Source organism: Drosophila miranda, chromosome 4 (genome assembly GCF_003369915.1).
Source record: "Drosophila miranda strain MSH22 chromosome 4, D.miranda_PacBio2.1, whole genome shotgun sequence".
Lineage (NCBI taxonomy): Eukaryota > Metazoa > Arthropoda > Insecta > Diptera > Drosophilidae > Drosophila > Drosophila miranda.
Window position 1 is genome coordinate 29047809 of NC_046677.1, and position 15851 is coordinate 29063659.

At 43.9% G+C, this 15851-nt stretch overlaps 4 protein-coding genes across 4 annotated transcripts; all 4 read left to right on the forward strand.

The window, feature by feature from the left end:
- Positions 1-4860: 4860 nt before the first annotated feature.
- On the forward strand, positions 4861-6068 carry LOC108161303 (odorant receptor 33b-like). Its single transcript, XM_017295522.1, has 2 exons — positions 4861-5588; positions 5654-6068. The coding sequence occupies exons 1-2, from the start codon at positions 4861-4863 to the stop codon at positions 6066-6068; spliced, it is 1143 nt and encodes a 380-aa protein (XP_017151011.1).
- Positions 6069-6333: 265 nt separating this feature from the next.
- Positions 6334-7837, forward strand: LOC108161304 (odorant receptor 33a-like). The gene is made up of 2 exons (XM_017295524.2): positions 6334-7128; positions 7181-7837. The coding sequence occupies exons 1-2, from the start codon at positions 6401-6403 to the stop codon at positions 7590-7592; spliced, it is 1140 nt and encodes a 379-aa protein (XP_017151013.1). The 5' UTR covers positions 6334-6400; the 3' UTR covers positions 7593-7837.
- Positions 7838-9001: 1164 nt separating this feature from the next.
- LOC108161305 (odorant receptor 33b-like) lies at positions 9002-10192 on the forward strand. The gene is made up of 2 exons (XM_017295525.1): positions 9002-9729; positions 9778-10192. Exons 1-2 carry the CDS (start codon positions 9002-9004, stop codon positions 10190-10192), a joined length of 1143 nt encoding a protein of 380 aa, XP_017151014.1.
- A 103-nt stretch (positions 10193-10295) lies between these two features.
- On the forward strand, positions 10296-11818 carry LOC108161306 (odorant receptor 33c). Its single transcript, XM_017295526.2, has 2 exons — positions 10296-11189; positions 11242-11818. The coding sequence occupies exons 1-2, from the start codon at positions 10444-10446 to the stop codon at positions 11663-11665; spliced, it is 1170 nt and encodes a 389-aa protein (XP_017151015.1). The 5' UTR covers positions 10296-10443; the 3' UTR covers positions 11666-11818.
- The last annotated feature ends 4033 nt before the right edge of the window (positions 11819-15851 follow it).

A 15851-nucleotide genomic window follows, 5' to 3' on the forward strand; every position in this document is an offset into this window, starting at 1 on the left:
AGTGTCCAAAGATGTGGCCACAAAATGTGTTTCGTAATTAAGAGATGGGGAATACTTTTAAAAACTATCCAAACAATTCCTCATCTTAGCACAGTTCTTTTCACATCCCTAACCTTCGATTGGAATCCAGAGTTCTAGAAACACAATCCTTCCTCTAGGAATAACTTGAACTCTCTTTAGAAATCCCATTCGAACAACATGATTTGTACCTTCCTCGACCAATGCTAACCCTGTGCCCTTTTCATCTCGTGATGAATGATTGCCCTTCAGTGCCCAGCGCCCAGTGCCCCATGTATTGATGATGCTCTGGACCTTTTGTTTGACCCCCAAGTCATCACATTAATTAAGGGAGCGAACGCCTGGGAATGGCATAGAATCCTGCAAGTACAAATAGTTCGATAGAGAACTTAGTAGCGTAATTCCTGGCAGCAGAGCACTCAGGAGGTCTCCTGGCCGTCGTCCTGGCACGTAAAATATGCCAACTGAAAGGAATTTTGCGGTAACGCCTAGCATAGCTGGCAGCGTGTAAAATGAGCGATAAGCGAGAGGCAGCCGCTCTGTGGGCCGGAGTGTGGCACACGGTGAAGTGGCAGACGTACTCGTACAGACTCTGGCTCTGGCTCTGATGGAGAGGTGGGGGATAGGACGTGGCATGTGGTACAGAGAGGGTAGTGGCATGCCCTGCAGTTTATGGTTGTTGTAGTTAATAAAGCGCAAACGGGAAACCGCAAGATGCTATCGCAGAAAGAGCGAGAGAGAGAACTGAGGGAAAGAGAAAGATAGGGAAAGAGCAGGGCACGCACTGCTTGGAGCAGAACAATCAATTTCACGTCAATTGCTTCATATTTCATAGGCTTTGTGCTACGGATACGATGACGACTACGTCGACACGGATGTGTCGAAGGAGCATGCGGCAGGCAGGTCTCGAAGTCGGAATAGAGAGAAGGATAGACGAGCAGAGCAGAGGCTCAGAACCCAGCCTTTCGAGTGCCAAATAATGTCCCGAACGGTTGAGGCTTGACCCCCAAACATTATTTGGCACTGACAACAATTGAAATGTCTGCATTTGTGGGCGTCTGCTGTGACAACGATATGCTGGTCGAAAGGAAATGGAACAACGCCTCCATCCACATAGAAATAGAGCAATTATAAGGTTTCTAATATGACAGTTAGAGATATAACAGCTGATCTGGACATATGGGGATAACCATTGAGAAAGGTGTGATTGAAGGGGAATTACATAGCCCAAAGGGTGTCATTTATTACATCTCAAATGGGAATGGATTTCAGGCGATAGAGTCTGTGGATAGTGTCCTTCCTCTTTTACCCATAAAGGTGCCACATTTCCGTCTCCAAAAGTTCTACCAAATCTCAGCATCATCTTTCAGTATGAATAGAAATTATTTCCATCATTCGGAATTCATTCCATTCCACTCGTGGGGCAAACTTTATGGCGACCCAAAACTTCTGTGTCGCAAGCGGAGCGGCCTCTGACTAAGCGAAACTTTTGTTTGGCAGCCACGCGGTGCGAAGCGCGTTCTATGCTAAATTGTAGCCGGAAACATTGTACGGATTCCGCAGATGAGCCACGGACGACGGACAGCCCGCAATCGGATTCGGGCGGCAGGCTCCGTAATGTTAGCGCATTTTTGATTGATTGCCAGCGTAGCAGCCCGGCAGACAGGGCGTATGCGCAATTTGAGAAGCTAACAAATATGAAAAGCGCGTGACCAGCATTGCTTTCGCTCAACATCCACTTTTCTGGCATTCAAATTAATTTTCATACAGAACAAAACCCCCTTTGGGTGCCTGGGGGGGCATGGTCACACATTCATTCATTTATTCACCCTCTAATGAGTAGGCGTGGCAAGGTCAAATGTGCAGCAAGCACTTACCCTAATGATAAGCAAAGAATGAAGCAAAATGCACTCGAAAGGAATTCCAGCAAAGTGAAAGCCACTTGCGAGGGGCAGGGAGCGGGGCGTTGGGCATGTGGTTTGGAGAAAATAAGAGAACTACACTACAAATCGTTCAACACTTGGAGGCACTTAAATGGGGAAAACCACATGATAAAATTAGACGATTAGCAGAGTTTGCCGCAAGTACTGCGGATACACAGAAAACGAGGAGGAAGGCAAGAGGAGCGTAGCCCCAAGGGGGTTTCTATCTTCTTTCTGGAACCCCCCTTGGCGCTACACCTCTGGCTGCAGCACCCACAGATAATCGTACAGACACCCCACCCCCCCTGGACTAGACCGAAGTAAACAAACGCAGCTGGGCGATTTCTTGGCTCCACTTTACCCCCCTGACCTCCTGGTGGTTAAAAAATTAGAAAATATCAAACCACAAGCGAAAACATAAACACAATTTTGTTGTGCGCTGTTCCTGGGAATACGTAGTACGTACTATATATTTTCGCAGTGAAAAATCGTTTAAAATGAGTTGAACAAAGCATAACGGAACGAGCAATAAAGCGATAAAGCGATAAATACTTGACACAATGCCCTCGAAACGGAGATAAACAAAAGACTTGGAATAAGGCTAGGGGAAATTGGAGGCCATAATGAAACCCCAAGTATCTAACCTATCAATCAGCTATACAGAGTATTTCTCAGAACCGAAAGCACATAAAACTAAAGATACTTAACAGATGAAAATTCTATTCCCTGCAAAGTTCTGTTTTATACACATTCAAATTTATTTATCAAATTATATTCAGCACAAAATTTACATTGGCTTTTGCCAAACAAAATGGACAGAGACATGGTTTTGTTCCGAAATTTTTAGCTCTTTTCTGGCTCTAGAGATGAAAGGGATCTGTTTTATGGGCATTAAACTATTAAATGATGCATTTTGCAGCAGTTTCCCAATGAACATTTAATTGTTTACTTGACGTTTCCTTCTTGTTTGCTTTTTGTGGCGCGGAATGCTAATAAAAGCTAGACACTTGCACAAAAAAATATCTAAGAAGAAAAATCTAATAAATTACAGTACAAACAATACGACAAGTTCGAAGTTTTTGTGGCGGGACTCACTTCTGCCATTTGATAAATGTTTGAAAACTGTCAGACGCTTTCCTGCGAAAGTTTATCGAATGCCACGTGCCCCATTTGCCCTCGAGCCTCGTCACAGCACAGAAAAAAAAGATATCAGATTAAATTACATTTTGCACACAGTTGTGATTTTTCATTAATTTAGTTGTACAGTAAAACACATTCGCAGCAGTCGAAAAATCGTATAGAAAAGGGAACAAACTTTAACAAAAATTCCAAATCAAATAACTTTTGCAACATTTTTGCCCCTGCAGTGGAGTGGAGTGGGCGGAGAGAAACCGCAAAAAGTTTTAACTGCTCTTCCTTTCCCTTCCCTTTCCATCCCTCACCTTTATTGTGCCCATTGGTCATAAGGGTATATGGGTTTGGTGTGTGGTCGGGTCGTAGGATTATTCTCAGTGCATGAATGGACTCAAATCTCAAATGTTCTGTCCGCTACTCTTGTCATTTGCCTATTCTATTGCTGTATTTTAAGTGAGTTTCTGTTGGGGACAGATTAAGTACTGCTAGAGTCGCTCAGAGAGAGGATCATAAGAGCGAGATTTAAGCCGACTTCGAATATGATTCTTGGAGTTTAAATGTAAATGGGAGTGTGGGGACATTTCTGACCCCGAATTATATAGCTGTTATAAAATTACACAGTTCTTAGTGTGTGAAAGAAGTAGTTGTATCTTCGGCTTTCGTAACAACCAAAGCTTTAAACCGCCTGTACATACTGCAGACTCTGCTCGACCGAGACGAATTCTTCCTGGAGTCTTCATTGGCTTCTGTCCATCCATCAAAATTCTTCCTTTTATTACTTACTTCCATCTTACTTACATCTTAAAACGATGTACTCAAACATTGAAAGCAATAAATAAAATATGGATTGATTCCTCCCACAGGGAAGGGAAGCTCTTAAGTGTTTTTTTTTCATTACAGGATATCTCAAAGTGTTAGCACTGACTTTCGTTTTTGCTCCACTTTTTTGTTTCCACGTTTTATTTTGCGGTTTTCTCACGTCATTGTCACGGTTCCTCATTTCCTCATTTCGTGAGATTACGTATACGCAGAGTTAAACCAAACGAAAAAAGTGAACTTTTTGTCGAAAATTCACACACACACAGAACAGTGGGATGAGAGGATGTGCACTCCACACAGATAAGTAAGCGTAAAATGCTCTTGACATGGCCTCTCTTTTCAGAGGAGGGAGGAGCCTCTCTGCTGAAGACAATGTCAGCTAAAACCATGTCTTGCTCTGTGGAAATTTGCATGCAAGAACCATCGATGGTTGGGGCGGTCATAAAGCAATGACAATCAAAGTACAGGCCATAAAACGAGTGCAAAATATGCAGCTTCTCGTCGGTCTCTGTCTCAGTGGCTCTTCTTAAAACCATAAATGACCTCGGCAGAAAAAACTTGGTCCTAGCCCTTTGCCCCGTCATTTGGCAGTAGAAGCAGCAGCTGCAACTGGAAGATATTAATGTCGAATTAAGGCAACTTTGTCCGTGCCGCTGCCGTTGCAACGGAGCTCCGTGCTAATAAAACAGAGATTACAAGAAAAGGAGCAACTTTTATAAGAAATATTATAAGGCCCCTACTCTTAAGAGGCACTTCACTGTCTAGCCTCACACTCTCGATAACTCTTTCAATTAATCCTTTGCCCATTTCTGATTATTACAGAACAGACGTTGCATGCTTAAAAGTGTTTAACGCTGTGTAATTGTGGATAATTAATTATTTAGTCATACACATGTCATAATTAATTATTCCCCAGAGCTAAATATAAGAACAGAAACTTTGCGAAGGCCTTTCCATTGTCTCAACCATGGAGTTGCCTTCGCCGGTTATCGCGAGTGATTATATCTATAGAACCTACTGGCTCTATTGGCGTCTCTTGGGCGTCGAGGGCGAACATCCACTACGATATCTACTGCTTATTATGCAGTTCTTCTTTGTGACGATTTGGTATCCCATACACCTAATCGTTGGCCTCATTTGCGACGGAACCTTGGCCGAGGTCTGCAGAGGTATCCCCATCACGGCCTCCTGCTTTTTTTCGAGCTTCAAAATCATATGCTTTCGATGGAAATTGGCAGAGATCAAGAAAGTCCAGCAACTGTTTATGGAGTTGGATCAGCGAATCGCCACTGCAGGGGAGCGTTCGTCCTTTTATAGGGAAACAATCCGTGTGGCGGAATTCATTTGGAAAAGCCTTCTCGTGGCCGCCATCTTGGCCATTATAACGGGCACAGCCTTTGGCCTGTTTCGTCGTGAACGAAAGCTGCTATATCCCGGTTGGTTTCCCTACGATGTGTATTCATCGGATCAGCGTTTTTGGCTAAGTTTCGCTTATCAGGCAGCTGGGCATAGTCTGGCGATTCTGCAGAATCTTGCGAATGATTCGTATCCACCGATGACATTTTGTGTGCTGGCTGGACATGTGAGACTCCTATCCATGCGTTTGAGTCGAATGGGATATGATCTCACAAAGCCGAAGGAGATCATTGTCAGAGAATTAAAAGACAACATTGAGGATTATAGAAAGCTAATGAAGTAAGCGCACATCTGAAACTATCTGTCTTCTTTTTGTCTCTAACTTCTAAGAATATATCTTTCAGCATCGTGCAACTGCTGCGTAGCACCATGCACCTCTCGCAACTCGGACAATTCATCTCGAGTGGCATCAACATTGCCATTACGCTCGTCAACATTCTGTTCTTTGCGGACAACAATTTCGCGATGACCTATTATGGCGTGTACTTTATGGCGATGCTAATGGAGATCTTTCCATCCTGCTACTATGGTACCCTGATATCCATAGAGCTCAATGGGCTGACGGACTCCATCTTCTCCAGCAATTGGGTGGGAATGGACCGCGGGTACTGTCGCACTCTGCTGATATTCATGCAACTCACGCTGGCGAAGGTAGAGATCAGGGCGGGCGGCATGATTGGCATTAGTTTGAATGCGTTCTTTGCCACCATTCGAATGGCCTACTCTTTCTTCACCCTGGCCATGTCGCTGCGAAAATGAGTTCATTTAGTTACGAAATTGTTAACTAAAAATATGGTGGCGAAATGGTATAGATGAATAAATAAACGAACGAATCCAACAAAGATAACGAAATTGTGCGTGTGGGCATGTCGCAATTACGTGAAACTCTAGCATAAGAGGCACGTCGGAATACCCACAGTCATTTTAAATAATTAGTTATTTAAAAACAAGTGTGAAAAGGTTCAAAACTAATTAAGTGTAATTATGGGGTCAACAATTACGCCCACCCAACAAAGGTGTCATAATTAATTATTCCTAAGCCCGACTATAAGAGCCACAACCGTCTGGGAGGAACCCAAACTGTCGTGAACATGGCGTCGGACCCACCGGATGTCAGGAGTGGACACATCTATAGAACCTACTGGCTCTACTGGCGTCTCCTGGGAGTCGAGGGCGAGTATCCTATGCGATATCTACTCGATGTAATACTCAATTTCTTTGTGACCATTTGGTATCCGACACATCTAATCATTGGCTTGTTCCAAGAGCGGACCATAGGGCATGTGTGCAAGAATCTACCCTTCACAGCGGAAAGTTTCTTCTGCAGCTTTAAAATCATCTGCTTTCGTTGGCGACTGGCAGAGATCAAGAAAATTGAACAATTGCTCATAGAGTTGGATCAGAGAGCCGTAAGTCCAGAGGAGCGTGTATTCTTTCATAAGAATACTCGAAGTGTGGCGGAATTCATATCGAAAAGTTATGTGGCAGCTGGAATATCGGCCACAGTGACGGGAACAGCCTCTGTTTTGTTCAGCAGCGGACGAAAGTTGATATATCCTGCGTGGTTTCCCTACGATGTCCAAGCCTCAGCCCTTAGATATTGGCTTAGTTTTACCTATCAGGCCACTGGAGCGACTCTTACGATTCTGCAGAACATGGCCAATGATTCGTATCCCCCGGTGACATTTTGTGTGGTTGCTGGACACGTGAGACTCTTGGCCATGCGTTTGAGTCGAATGGGACACCACGACGAGGCATCAAAGCCAGGAAATGCAAAAAAACTCATTGAAAATATCGAGGATCACAGGAAGTTAATGCAGTAAGACCTGTACCCTTCCTCCAACATTCTTCTTCAAATATTTTCCTTTCAGAATTGTCCGCTTGATGCACAGAACACTGTACCTCTCACAGCTCGGACAATTCATCTCCAGTGGCATCAACATTTCCATTGTCCTCATCAACATACTTTTCTTTGCGGAGAACGGCTTTGCGATTATCTACTATGTGGTTTACTTCATGGCCATGGTACTGGAGCTCTTTCCAAGCTGCTACTACGGCACTTTGATGTCCATGGAGTTCGACAAACTGCCATATGCCATCTTCTCCAGCAATTGGCTTGGAATGGGCCGACGATACTGCCACACTCTGCTCGTACTGATGCAGTTCACGCTTACGGAGGTGGAGATCAAGGTGGGCGGAATGGTCGGCATCAGCATGAACGCATTCTTTGCCACCATTCGAATGGCCTACTCCTTCTTCACCCTGGCAATGTCGTTCCGTTAATGAGTGGCATTCCGTGGCATATTCGTTTAATTTTAATTACCACCTAATGGCTGATATTAATGGAGGCCTTCTGAAAATTGCATTGTGGCCGCTTAAATTCCATTTATTCGGACCAGATTCAACACTGAGAAAAAATCACAAATTAAATATTTCAATTGAGAATGTGACATGATTTCCCCATCGACGTTTATTGGGATTTTCGCAGTGTACTTGTCCAGTGAGCTCCAAGCATTGTGGAAATTGAGTATCAGGCATTCATGAGGAAATTACAATAAAAGAGAAAAATACTGGAAATTAACAGAAAATACCAGAAAATACTAAAAATGTCAGAAATACCAGTAAATACCAGAAAATACTAGAAAATACCAAAAAAATGTTTAGCGCAGGTTTCTCTATCTCTTTAAGTCTCTTAGATCAAATACTTTTCTGTATTTTCCCAATAATAGCTAGTATTTATATGGTATTTTTTTTAGTATTTATCTACACGTACACTAACAAAAGTGCAACATTTAATTGGGACTATTTTAAAAGTTAGAGGCTATTTTGTATAAAAACAGAAAACCATAGTTACCGTATGCACAAACATATGTATGTACATATGGATGTCGGGTTTCTAATAGAATTCGGATCTGTTACCATTGAAATACATAGGTCAAACAGCGAAATACTCCCCAGGGCAACTGTCTGGGGACTCCAATGACTCAACTAATCTCAGAGCATTGCCAAACCATCCTTCAAAGACAATCCTGGCCTACCATGTCGCTCTTTCTCTGTCTAACCCACACACAATGCCTCAGAGGAACACTTTCAACGGGCGCTCTCTTCTTTTTGTCCCTTTTGATCATCTCTGAGCGAGTCTTCTCTCTGCCTACGCACTCTCTCACTCTCAACACCTCCACAACGATAGGACAGGCGATGAACAAGAATAAACATGCACAACAATGGGACAGACAATGGACACTAACAAACGGTAAATCGTAAGGAAGGCAACGGAAAATAACACTGCAAGCAATCTCGTAGTGAATTCTTGAACAGCAAACAGACCAAAATACACTGAGAACAGACATATGCATGCACATATTTGATGGGGTTGAAACACCCTTTGAAAGGGTATAACTCTGCAACTGGTACTTTTCATCGGCTACTCGTAAAAGGATTAAAAACCTAGAATTTTCCGTGATAGTGCCTGCCAGCGGGAGGTTCCCACAAAGCCTTTGGGCACCTACGAGCAAGTCCAAAGCAGGTGTTAAGTGCTTAACACTAATAAGAATAATGATTGGTTTCACACACGAGTAATAGTGGGTGGACCTTCATCTAATGATAGGCGTGTAACAGGTTGACTATAATTATCACCTTAACCGATTCAATAAAACGGCAGCCGTCATGGTGGCTGCTCCACTGTTCAGAAAATGGACTTATCCTCGCCGGTTGTCAGGAGTGAACACATCTATAGAACCTATTGGCTCTATTGGCGTCTGCTGGGTGTGGGGGGCGAGCACTTGATTCTGCAAATACTCGATATACTAATCACCATCTTTGTGACCTTCTGGTATCCGATTCATCTGATTGTGGGACTGTTCTACGAGACAACATTGGGAGATGTGTGCAAAGGTTTGCCCATCACAGCGGCCTGCTTCTTTGCCAGCTTCAAGTTTGTCTGCTTTCGCTGGAAACTGGAGGAGATCAGGAGCATCGAGGGACTGCTCCTGGAGTTGGATCAGAGGGCTCTGACCGAGGAGGAGCGGGCGTTCTTTGACCGAAACACCCAGCGTGAGGCGAATTTTGTGTGGAAGAGTTTCATTGTCGCCTACGGCCTGTCGAATGCGACGGCCATAGCCACTGTTCTTTTCGGCAAAGGACACAAGCTGCTGTATCCTGCCTGGTTTCCCTATGATGTTCAGGCATCCGAACAGATCTACTGGCTCAGTGTGTCCTACCAAATTGCTGGCGTCAGTCTACAAATTCTACAGAACCTAGCCAACGATTCGTATCCCCCCATGACATTCTGTGTGGTTGCAGGGCATGTGAGACTGCTATCCATGCGATTGAATCGGATGGGTTACAAAAGGGAATTACCGAAGGAGACAGTCGTCAGAGAACTGGTAGACAACATCGAGGATCACAGAAAGCTAATGAAGTAAGCGCATACGCGTATCTGTCCAGCTTCTAAAGATATATGTTCCAGAATCGTGCAACTGCTGCGTAGCACCATGCATCTCTCGCAACTCGGACAATTCATCTCGAGTGGCATCAACATTTCCATCACGCTCGTCAACATTCTGTTCTTTGCGGACAACAATTTCGCGATGACCTACTACGGCGTGTACTTTGTGGCGATGCTGCTGGAGCTCTTCCCCTGCTGCTACTATGGGACCCTGATATCCGTGGAGCTCAATCGACTGACGGACTCCATCTTCTCCAGCAATTGGGTGGGAATGGACCGCGGATACTGTCGCACTCTGCTGATATTCATGCAACTCACTCTGGCGAAGGTGGAGATCAAGGCGGGCGGCATGATTGGCATTAGTTTGAATGCGTTCTTTGCCACCATTCGAATGGCCTACTCCTTCTTCACCGTGGCCATGTCGCTGCGAAAATAAGTGGAAATTTGAATATTCATTTAATTTTAATTACCGCTTAATGTACGGCCATTAACGGGAGGCTTTATGAAAATTGCATTGGCGCCGTTTAAATGTCATTTAGCCCACACTGAGAAAAATACCCACACACCCACATAGTAAATTTTGAATGAAAATTAAAATTGATACTGATTTTCGTCAGTATATATTCATGCCACACACTGCGCATAAAAGGTGGCAAGCGTGCGGCAGCCGCTTCCTTTAGGTGCAGGATGGCCGCCGTCATCGATAGTGTTCGTGTCTATCAGCCGTTCTGGTGGTGCATGCGTTTGATGGCACCCACATTCTTCGGGGCCACGCAACGTCCTGTCCAGATCTACGTGGGGCTGCTGCATCTGCTCGTGACGTTCCTGTTTCCGGTGCATCTGCTGGTCAATCTGGCTCTGCAGCCCACCTCCGCTGAGCTCTTCCAGAACCTCTCCATTTCGATGACTTGCGCGGCCTGCAGCCTCAAGCATGTGGCCCATCTGTACCATCTGCAGGAGATTGTGGAAATCCAGAAGCTGCTCATCGAATTGGACGGATACGTGGACAGCGAGGAGGAGCATCGCTACTACGTGGATCACTTGCAGTGCCAGGCGCGACGGTTCACGCGGTGTCTGTACGCCAGCTTTGTCGTCATCTACTTTCTGTTTCTGCTCAACCTAATGATTCTGATTGCCTCCGAGGATCGGATGCTGGTGTATCCCGCTTATTTCCCGTTCGACTGGCAGGGGAATGGATATCTGTATGCCATCGCAGTTGGATATCAGAGCATCTGCTTAGTGCTGGAGGGCATTCAGGGTGTATCCAATGACACCTTTAGTCCACTGACGCTTTGCTTTTTGGGCGGTCACATCCATATGTGGGGCCTACGGATGCAAAAACTGGGATACGAAGAGGAGGACGAGGAGTCTCCTAGTGTTAATCATCATCAGCAGCTCTGGAACTACATAGAACAGCACAAAATACTGATGAGGTAGGAGAGTATCCGTTTAATCAGCCAGAACTTTAGTTCCTTCTCTTCTCAGGCTCCATCGTCTAACGCGACACACCGTGAGTCTCGCCCAGCTCGTTCAATTGGGTTGCTCTGGGGCCAGTCTCTGCATCATTGTGTGCTATGTCCTGTTCTTCGTCAGGGACATCATCACACTGCTCTACTACATGATATTCATTGCCGTGATCTGCGTTCAGCTGTTTCCCGCCTGCTACTTCGCCAGCGTGGTCGCCGAAGAGATGCAAAGTTTTCCCTATGCCATATTCTCCAGCAAATGGTATGAGGAGTCGCGGGAGCATCGCCGTGACCTGCTCATCTTCACGCAACTCACGCTGGTCGGCCGGAGTCGTGTGATTAAGGCTGGGGGCCTCATTGAACTCAATTTGAGTGCCTTCTTCGTCACCCTCAAGACGGCCTACTCCCTCTTCGCGCTCGTTGTTCAGGTGAAAGATATCTAGAGTCCAGAGTCTGCCAGCAATTGATTTTGTTCTCCTCGTTCGAATGAGATTTTCATTAATTTCCACAGTCGCAGATTTTCCGCCAGATTTAATTTCGATTTTTGTTATTGTAAGCCCTCCATAAATCTGAATGAAATCTGGGCTGCTTTTCGTGTTTCGTGTAATTAAAATAAAAAAAAATACTATACACACTTTTATAGCCCAAACAAAAGGGGATTTGACCTGCGCAACGGCCCTTCTGCAGTTCTGAAATTCAACACAAAATTCAACAAACATTTTCGGTGATGGAAATTTAGATATCCATGGGCTGTCTATCCTTTCTTCATGTGAAATTCATAGCCCTTGGGCTCTGGGCCTTATCATTGGTAAAGGTTTCAAGTGGAGTTTTCCCTTTCACATTTTATTGACTTATGGCTTGGGCTTTTATTGGGGCGCCCGAAAGACGTACGTGATGCAGACACATTTTCCACTGCCTTAAACCGTTCTTTAACTTTTCAAATTGAATTGGGCTTAAGAGCATCGACGAATTTGTATGAAACTTTTAAGGGGCCCCGACATATTTTATGGCTGATTTTTAATTAAAATTCCCGCGAAAGGGGGATCATATGTTTCCACTGCATTACATACAAGGATTGGCAATCGGCTTGGGGCAAAACCCCGTGGAAACTCTTCCGAAATGTATATTCTCTTGATGGATAATCTTCAAAGTTGAAAGAACGTATGGCATTGGCGAGTTACGTACTTGAAGCACTCAAAATTATAAATTAAAAAAAGCAAGCAGGCGTGAACGTGATTAAACGAATCGATATGGATGTGTGTGTGTGGCCCGTGACAGATCCTTCAGGCGGGCAGGGATCCCTTTTCATTAAGGATGTTTGCAGCCATGTAAATGCGAAATATATTAATATATTCCACTCGCCGGCACCAGGACCTCTCTGGCCGTCCTCTGTCCGTCCTCTGAACAAATGCAAATGACGATGAGCCTGCCGTTGGCATTGCAGGCGGACACAACGGACTGCATAAGTAACCAGGAAGGCTGGAAGGCAGGAAGGCGCTGCCGGACATGCACATGAGGTGTGTTTGAGTGTGTGTGTGTGGCCAAGGACACGCCAGGATTCGCACCGCAACGTGGCAGTTTATTGATGCCCAACACAACGATGAGTGCATTCCAATTGCCTGAATGAAGGAGTGACTGAAGGATAAGTGCGAACATCTCCAGAGCGACGCAGCAGCCATTAAGCCCGTGTCCCACCAGCACAACACTTTTCCGTCATTATTGAAAGCAATTTCCCACAGCAAATAGAAAATAGAAAATCGACAAAACAAAAAACAAAAAAAACCAAATAAAATCAAGCAAGAACATAAGAAATGGAAAGCTGGAACCCAATAACCGAATGATTTGTTACCCTTCCTTTGGAAAAGAAGGGTCTAAGTTTCCATATCGATTCCCATCAAAAATATATTGAAACTTGTCCTTTCGAAGCTCTCCAAAGTTCGGATCGAAGTCGTTATACTCTCGGAAAGTGTAGGCCAAGAAAATGCGACAAATTCCAGGGCTCAGGCCGCAGCTTAGGGGCCGATGCGCGAATATTGCGCATACACCACCCGAGGGAGCCGTAGAGCAGCGGCTGCTGGTGTGCCACACAGACACCAGTCCCCCCCACCCCCCATTCCACCATTTCACAGAGCCACAGTCAGAGCCCAATTGCTGGAGGTGATTTAACTTTTTCTGCCTGCCATTCATTTCCTTTTCAATAGCACAAAAGCACACAGCGATAGATAGATAGAAAGAGAGAGAGGGCGAGTGAGAGAGCCAGCGAGATGGCAGAAATATTGTTGGCATACTTTTTTCAAGTGTTTCCTGCCTTCCTGCCTGTTGTCCTGGCTCCTGGCACCATCCTCCTGCGTTTTTGCTGTCTATTGCTGTTTATTTTAACTTTTGGCATTCTGCTGTGTGTGCTGGGGGAATTTCAGCGCGCCCCCCCCCCCCCCACCACACTGCAGCGATGGGAAAGTAAAACAAAAAGCGGTTAAACAAAAATATGAAAAATAAATTGAAACACTCTCAGCCAGGCCAAGAGTGCGCTCTATTTTTGGTCTGTCCAAAAATCCCCAAGCGATCCCCACTTCGACTCCTGACATTGGTGACATGGAGAGGCATCCGCCTGGTCGCCGCAGATGGAATTGCCTCCACTTTTGACCAGAACATAACAGGATTCTGGTTGCAGCAATGCCCAGCGGCAGGCAGCCCAGCCATGCAATCACAATTTCCATTGCATTTGGAATCTGTTTTGTTGCAGGGAACAAATTCCACAAAAATCAACAGAAACCTAAATATTTTAATAGAGACAAATATGCAGCCATGAAATTTAGACAAGGCTCGGAAATTGCTTAGGTTTTTTTTTTGGGAAAGAGAAATCCCATCATAATATTTGTATAGATTTGATAGGCTCTACATTTCAATGAATGTTAATTGCAGCTGCGTTTTAATTGTCATCATTTATTTAAAAGTGTGCTTGTAATTGCAATTAAAACAAAACCCAAGTAAAAACAAATAAATTAATGCCCGCAAAAAATAAGCCAGAGATAAAATACCCTTTCTAAATGAGATATATACCAGATTTTGGGTACTTTGGACTGAAATGTGGTATCCACAAAGTCACTATAGCTCAGATCTTTCTTTCTTTTAAAAGAATAATAATATATAATAAATTATATACAAAAAGGTAAAAGACAGAGGACGTTTTCTCTGGTTTGAAGCCCAAAATAAAATTAAAAAAAAAAGAATAAATAAATCCTATGATCCACAGGCACAAACCCTCATAGAAACCCACACACTCCCTTCATTTTAGATTTTGCAAATTATTATATAATTATACAAATAAAAACTCCATCAGGGAAAACAAGAAACTTAATTGCACTTGCAATGGCAATGGGCAATTGAAATTGATTATTTGTGAGTTGGAAAATTGTGGAAAATTGTTCAAAAAACATGTGGCCCTGCAACAAAAGTGAGAAATGATTAATTAGCCCGGAAAAAGGTCCCGGGCGAGGGATTTTCTCCATGTACTATTTCGCAGTGCAATGCATGACAGAATTGGCCAAACTATATTCCCATTCTGTGCAGCCAACTCAATTACAACAGGGACTGATGCCGGCTGCCGACTGCTGGCCATTCAATTTTCCCCGCTTTTTGCCCACAGCTCAGCCCCGGATCCCAAATGCCAAACATTGCAAAAACAAGCGGAAAACGCGCTTCAAAGACAAACACACGGCCGGCGAATTGGGGCAGGAAAAAGTGTCCAACAATGGGGTATGGTATGGGGCAGGGCAGGGCAGGGCAGGATACACATGTTACCGTATTCGGGCGGACGGACACCCGAACGAGAGGTGCCGCTCGGCGCCTAAAACTATGCTTCACGGCATGAATAACAGAAAAGCTCGGCCCCTCTGGGTGTGTGTGTGGGTGGGTGGTTTTTTGCTTATGTTCTTCTTTCGGCCTCTTCTTGTATTTCAGTCATGCATGACAATTTTTTCCTTTGCAGCCAGTTTTCTTGCCATACCCCGCTAAAGTAGAGTTCTAGAGAATATGGGTATTTCCATTCTGGCGTTACAAAAAAAAATAAAGAAAAAAGTTAAATTTTCAAAAATAAATTTCCATTTTGAATAGTAATTAGATAGTCCTATATTCACACAAAAAAATACACTAATCAAACATACGGTTTTAAACATATGAGCCAGAATATGATCTGACGTTACTTTACCAAAAACAGAAGTAGATTTTGAGGTTGGGGTACAAAAAACCAAAACTCTGTGAGTTTTGTAGGATTATCTGTACACAATTTTTTTGTTTTAATAATATAAATATTTAGCTTCCATTTTGCAAGCTATTATATATAAAAACCTTTCCGGTTTTTTGTTATAAATCCGCAGAGGACGTCCCTGGCGTTCCTTAACGAATTCCGAGGTAATAAAAGCTTCCAAGTATCTTAATAGGTTTTCCAATCAAAATTAATGAAATTATATGTCAATTGGTTAAATTTTACCTTTCAATAAATTTAGAAAAAATAATCGTTACAAAAATCTATGAAAATTATGGAAGATTTAGCGGAAATGCCTATACTCGTATAATCATAATGGTTGTTAGTTTTTCTGTAGTACTACTATGCCGTCTGTTCTCCTCTCT

What these genes read in the sequence shown, in the direction of transcription:
- LOC108161303 (XM_017295522.1), top strand. Translation starts at nt 4,861, where the DNA reads ATGGAGTTGCCTTCGCCGGTTATCGCGAGTGATTATATCTATAGAACC. An exon ending in GATTATAGAAAGCTAATGAA is followed by an intron (nt 5,589 to 5,653) that starts GTAAGCGCACAT and finishes TATATCTTTCAG; the next exon opens with CATCGTGCAACTGCTGCGTA.
- LOC108161304 (XM_017295524.2), top strand. Translation starts at nt 6,401, where the DNA reads ATGGCGTCGGACCCACCGGATGTCAGGAGTGGACACATCTATAGAACC. An exon ending in GATCACAGGAAGTTAATGCA is followed by an intron (nt 7,129 to 7,180) that starts GTAAGACCTGTA and finishes TTTTCCTTTCAG; the next exon opens with AATTGTCCGCTTGATGCACA.
- LOC108161305 (XM_017295525.1), top strand. Translation starts at nt 9,002, where the DNA reads ATGGACTTATCCTCGCCGGTTGTCAGGAGTGAACACATCTATAGAACC. An exon ending in GATCACAGAAAGCTAATGAA is followed by an intron (nt 9,730 to 9,777) that starts GTAAGCGCATAC and finishes TATATGTTCCAG; the next exon opens with AATCGTGCAACTGCTGCGTA.
- LOC108161306 (XM_017295526.2), top strand. Translation starts at nt 10,444, where the DNA reads ATGGCCGCCGTCATCGATAGTGTTCGTGTCTATCAGCCGTTCTGGTGG. An exon ending in CAGCACAAAATACTGATGAG is followed by an intron (nt 11,190 to 11,241) that starts GTAGGAGAGTAT and finishes TTCTCTTCTCAG; the next exon opens with GCTCCATCGTCTAACGCGAC.